Source organism: Arachis duranensis, chromosome 10 (genome assembly GCF_000817695.3).
Source record: "Arachis duranensis cultivar V14167 chromosome 10, aradu.V14167.gnm2.J7QH, whole genome shotgun sequence".
Classification (NCBI taxonomy): Eukaryota; Viridiplantae; Streptophyta; class Magnoliopsida; order Fabales; family Fabaceae; genus Arachis; species Arachis duranensis.
The window spans coordinates 93539437-93545469 of NC_029781.3; the positions used below are offsets into that span (position 1 = coordinate 93539437).

Consider the following 6033-nt stretch of genomic DNA (forward strand, 5'->3'; position numbering starts at 1 on the left):
AGAAGTAACTTTGTGAATAAATTTGTTGAATTTTTACTTGAACGGAATTGTTGATCATCAATTGTTCTTTAGGAAAGAATAACATGGAAAAAATATGTTTTGTCCTATCATGTTTGATGTATTCACTTTTATGTTGAGCATTGCATGTTGCGTGTCTTCATACAAAGTAATTGGAGCTGTTTTCTTATTAGACACTCCACATGATGATTAAACATACTAAATCAACATCTAAGCCAAAAGTAGTCGTAAATTACTTCCTATATTACAAGTATTTCAACTTAATTAGAAGATGTAGTTGCTATAATCTGTTATCTGGATCAGTACGATATAGTTGTATTACCATATGCAAATACATATACAATTTGTGATCTACTTTTTTGGAGATCAGAAAGTATCTTGCATTTTACTTTATCAAGTCATCTATTATTAGCAAAATACATTAATGCTCCTATAACATTAAGATATGGTACTTCATAACCAATGACAATTTCATTTTCTCTCTCAAAACAAAATTATCCATCTTCTCATACAAAGATTTGACAATCATTCTTAATCTCCAGGATGACATAAAGTTTAATTTTTTCAAAATCTTTCATCTTAAACTCTTCTTTTAGAACTTCTATACTTGTTGCAATCTTTTTAGGAAATTTGATGATATTTAAATTATTAACATACACAAAAATTATAATAGAACCATATGCAATTTTTTATGTAAGACAAATATTATTATTATTGAATCTCTTTCTCGTCAAATACTCAATAAGATAATTATACCACATTCGTCCAAATTATTTTAAACCGTATAAAGATCTTTGCAATTTAATTGATTATAACCATGAGAATACTCAGTAGATGATTTAGATATCTTTAGTCTTTCAAAATTTTTTATATAAATATCATGATCTAATAATTCATATAAATAAGTTATTATCACATCCATTAGATGCATATCTAACTTACGATGTGTGAATAAACTAGCACTACAACAATTTTTTATCTATGGCAACATATGTAATACCCTAATATTCAAATCCTTATGCTCGAGTCATAAGTCAATGATATTACGGTGGTACGACTCTCAGGTGGATTTTTAATACATAAATATAAGTATAGTTAAAAAGATTATTAATCGAGAAGCCTGAAAAGAGTAAAAATAAAATTGCGAAGACGTATCACTCACGTTTCGACAACAAAAAGATAAGGCGTGAAGTCGAAAGTGATATACGGATAAAGGCATAAAGGAAATTAAGAGATAGATAACAGATATATATATATATAAAAAAGAAAGAAAAAAAAGATGAAAAAAACCTAATGGATTTCCAATTTATGCAAAATGCTTTTCTTTCAATTTCGAATTTCTAAAATGTCCAAGATATGTTTTACATCTTCTATCCGAAAATCTTCTATTTTCATAAGGTTTTCGTGACTGGTATTAAAAAGGTCCAATAATGTATGTATATTGGACCTTTTGAGACAATTATAGATCCTGGGAGGCAATTCTAATTGGTCAATAAAAAAAGATTTTAATTCTATCTCTTTTTTGTTTTTTCTTAGTTTAGCCAATGTATCATGAAAAGTGAAACCGGGTAAAGTAACTTTGTGTTGATTTTTTTCTAATTTCAAGTTTTCTGCTCCCGCATGTAAAAAAGGAATAAATAGGTCAATCAAATTACGGGAGGCTTCATAAAGCGCTTCTTTAGGAGTTAAACTCCCATTTGTCCATATTTCGAGAAAGAGTATTTCTTGTTTTTCATTCCCATTCACATAAGAATGAATACTATGATTTGCGTTTCGAACAGGCATGAATACTGCATCTATAGGATAACTTCCGTCTTGAAAGTTTTTTAGTCTTTTTATACAATATCCGCGATTCCTCTCGATTTGTAATCTAATACACAAATTAATGGGTTCTATTAGGTTAGCTATATGTTGCGTATTATCAACAATTTCCACAGAAGGTGGTAAAATGATGTCTTGAGCGGTTACATATCCGGGACCGTTGATACAAATAGATGCGTCTCGAGTCCCATACAGATTACTTCTCAATACTATTTCTTTCAAATTCATTAAAATTTCATGTACTGATTCTTGAATACCTACTATGGTCGAATATTCATGTGGTATTTTCTCAGATTTTGCACGTGTGATACATGTTCCCTCTATTTCTCCAAGCAAAACTCTTCGCATCGCAATGCCTATTGTATCAGCTTGGCCTTTCATAAGTGGAGACAGAATAAAGCGTCCATAATAAAGGCGATTACTGTCTACTCTTGATTCAACACACTTCCACTGTAGTGTTCGAGTAGATACTCTAATTTTCTCTCGAACCATAGTAATCAATTCTTTTTTCAAATCCTTGAATTGTTTATTTCTCTTGTCTTGAAATTTATTCTATGTTTTCTATTTTTATCTTTTGTTTTACATTACACACGTCGTTTTTTAGGGGACCTACACCCATTATGTGGCATAGGGGTTACATCCCGTATAAAATTTAAGAGTATACCACTTCTACGAATAGCTCTTAATACCGCATCTCTTCCAAGACCGGGACCCTTTATCATGACTTCTGCTCGTTGCATGCCTTGATTCGCTACTGTTCGAATAACATTTCCTGCTGCGGTTTGGGCGGCAAATGGTGTTCCCCTTCGCGTACCTTTGAATCCACAAGTACCTGCGGAGGACCACGAAATTACCCGACCCCGTACATCGGTAACAGTGACAATGGTATTGTTGAAACTAGCTTGAACATGAATAACGCCCTTTGGTATTTTACGAGCATGTTTACGTGAACCAATACGTCCATTTTTACGCGAACCAATTTTGGGTATAGGTTTTGCCATATCTTATTATCTTTTTATTATTTCATAATTATTATCTCATAACCTAAAAGGAAGTCTGAGATGTATGGATATATTCATTTCATGTCAAAAAAACAGATGTTTTACTATATTTCTTTTTTTTAATTAGAAACTAGAATTAATATTCTCAAAATTGGCATTCTATTTGTGTTAATATACAACTAACAAAAATAGAATTTCCAATTTTAGATCCCCAAAATCTCTCTATCTAATATCTCTTTTTTATATTGTATTCTATTAGAATAGTTCTAATCTATATATATATAATCATTGATATATATTATATATATAAGAAAATTTCGAAATATTCGAAATAGAATTTCTATATTCATTCAATAATTTGAAATTTTCACATATTCAAAAATATTAATATATAATCAATATTACTATAAAATCATATCATATATAATAGAGAATATTATATAATTTCTAAGTTTTCATGTAAAAAAAAGTTTGAATTTCAATATCTATATCTTTTTTTATTTTTTTTTTTATTTGCGCACCCAGTCCTTTATAATTCAAAGCCCTCTCTTGTGGCTTTTGTGGAAATATTATCCTTATCCTTGTCTTTGTTTATGTCTTGGATTGGAACAAATTACTAGAATTCTACCTCGTCTACGGATCAATCTACATTTTTCACAAATTTTACGAACAGAGGCCCGTATTTTCATATTTATCATTCCTTCAACTTAATCTCGGATCCATTTTAATGGAAGAAAATAAGGTTTCCTTCAATTTTTAACTTCTATTCTAATCGTACCCCTCAAAACCAATAATATTGAAGTTAAAAAAAAGTCTAATTAAAGAATTTATACTTGCATTTTTTATTTCTCTGTGGTAGAAATATATATAAAGAGTATGTTGAACCTTTTCAGAAATATAGCCTAGACTGATATTTTCATTATTTAAAATTGAAAATAAATGAACCAACCCCGAACATACCCCACAGGGGAAATTGATTCAGCAATATTGAATTAAACCCTCATGAATCCGTTTCTTTATAACAATTCCTGTTAAACCCATTTCACGCATTCATTAAGGTATGAGGAGTGATATGAGAGACTTGTGTTTTGTTTTATCTCTCTTTACTTTTTTACAAAAATTGATAGAATTTTTTCTATAATTCGGATATCAGAAAGATTACCATATAAAACATAAAACTTCTCCGCCGATTCGTTCTAATCGAGCCTCTCGATCTGTCATTATACCTCTCGAAGTAGAAATAATGACAATTCCCATCCCCCCTAAAATTCTTGGAATTTGTTGATAATTAGAATAGATTCGTAGACCAGGAGTACTGATCCGTTTTAAATTCAAACGCATTTTAGATGATCCTTTTCTATTTCTTCTATATGGTAGAGTTAAAACTAAAAAAAGATTTCCCCCTTCCCTATGTTTTCTCACGTTTTCAATAAAACCCTCTCGTAAAAGCATTTTAGCAATGTTTTCAGTAATGTTAGTACATGGTATTAGAACCGTTCCTCTTCCATTCATGTCAGCATTTCGTATAGAGGTTATTATGTCGGCGATGGTGTCCTTACCCATAGGAAAATAAATGTTACCCTTTACTTACTTTTGATATAATCAGCATGCTCCGTGTTCTATATTTTCTAATATATATTAGAGTAATATAATTTGAAAATATTTTAGTTAAAATTAAAGAAAGATATCTAGTATATTTATATATCTTTAATAGAAAGATATCTATATAATATCTTATTTATATATTTCTTTTTATATTTCTATATTTATTTTTATACTTATTTTTATTCAAAAAGAATAATATATATTAAAAAAATAAAAAACGAAATCCAATTTTATTAATAATTAGATATATGTGTAAGACATAATTTATTAATTTATCTATTTCATTTTCATTAAATAATAAAATGTTTTTTCTTATAATACCTCAGGTGCTAATGAAACTATTTTAGTGAAATTTAACTGTCTCAATTCCCGGGCGATTGCGCCAAAAATTCGAGTTCCTTTTGGATTTCCCTCTTGATCAATGACAACCGCGGCATTATCATCATATTGTATTATCATGCCATTGCTACGTTTAAGTTCTTTACAAGTACGTACAATTACAGCTCTAATCACTTCTGATCTTTCTAAAGACATATTTGGTACCGCTTCCTTGATTACAGCAACAACAATGTCACCAATAGAAGCATATCGTCGATTACCTGCTCCTATGATTCGAATACACATCAATTGGCGGGCTCCGCTGTTATCGGCTACATTCAAATGGGTTTGAGGTTAAATCATATCATTCTTATTTTATCTGGTTTTTCAGTCCAAGGCTTGAAGTAAAAAAAAATATTCTCTATTCAACAAAAGAAAGGAAAAATTGCCATGTTTTTTCCTCCAAAAGACCTCTTTCCTTTGGTTTTTATTATTTATTATCTTGAAATAATGAATTGAGTTTGGATAGGCATTTTTGATGCGGCTATTGAGATAGCCATTTTGGCTATATTTTCTGCGACTCCGCCCATTTCATAAAGTATTCTACCGGGTTTAACGACAGCTACCCAATATTCGGGAGATCCCTTTCCCGAACCCATACGCGTTTCGGTTGGTCTTACTGTAACTGGTTTGTCTGGAAATATCCGTACCCATATTTGTCCACCTCGGCGGACATTTCGTGACATTGCCCGCCGACCTGCTTCTATTTGTCTAGATGTGATCCAAGCGGGTTCAAGTGCCTGAAGAGCATATCTTCCGAAGCAAATATGATTACCCCGATAGGATATTCCTTTCATTCTTCCTCTATGTTGCTTACGGAATCTGGTTCTTTTGGGGTTATAGTTGATGGTTGTTTAGAAATCCCATCGCTATTCCAGAACCGTACATGAGATTTTCACCTCATACGGCTCCTCGCGAATAAAACAATTACAAAAATGGATTTAACCAATACCAATAAAAAAATATACCGTATATACATATGTTTAATGAATAATTGAATCACGAGGTTTTTTTATTTTAATATTTCATAGGATTGATTGATCAATTGGAAATTAGTATATCTTGTTTTGATTTTTATATAGAACTAGACATTTATTAGAAAATTTGCCCCCCCTATATATAGTTAAATATATAACTAGATAATGTTGTTCTATTAGAGCATAAGATTCTAACAAATCCTTATTTTATTTATTTCTGGTGGTATTGGATT

The 6033-nt window shown here is 30.5% G+C and overlaps 2 protein-coding genes and 1 pseudogene across 2 annotated transcripts; all 3 read right to left on the reverse strand.

Annotated features, from left to right (window-relative positions):
* Positions 1 to 1633: 1633 nt before the first annotated feature.
* On the reverse strand, positions 1634 to 2346 carry LOC127742472 (DNA-directed RNA polymerase subunit alpha-like; annotated as a pseudogene).
* LOC127742473 (30S ribosomal protein S11, chloroplastic-like) lies at positions 2341 to 4002 on the reverse strand. The gene has a single exon (XM_052255066.1). It carries the CDS (start codon positions 2838 to 2840, stop codon positions 2424 to 2426), a length of 417 nt encoding a protein of 138 aa, XP_052111026.1. The 5' UTR covers positions 2841 to 4002; the 3' UTR covers positions 2341 to 2423.
* A 755-nt stretch (positions 4003 to 4757) lies between these two features.
* On the reverse strand, positions 4758 to 5620 carry LOC107470898 (50S ribosomal protein L14, chloroplastic-like). The gene is made up of 2 exons (XM_016090308.1): positions 5371 to 5620; positions 4758 to 5095 (listed from the first exon to the last, which is right to left on the reverse strand). Exons 1-2 carry the CDS (start codon positions 5618 to 5620, stop codon positions 4758 to 4760), a joined length of 588 nt encoding a protein of 195 aa, XP_015945794.1.
* Positions 5621 to 6033: the final 413 nt, after the last annotated feature.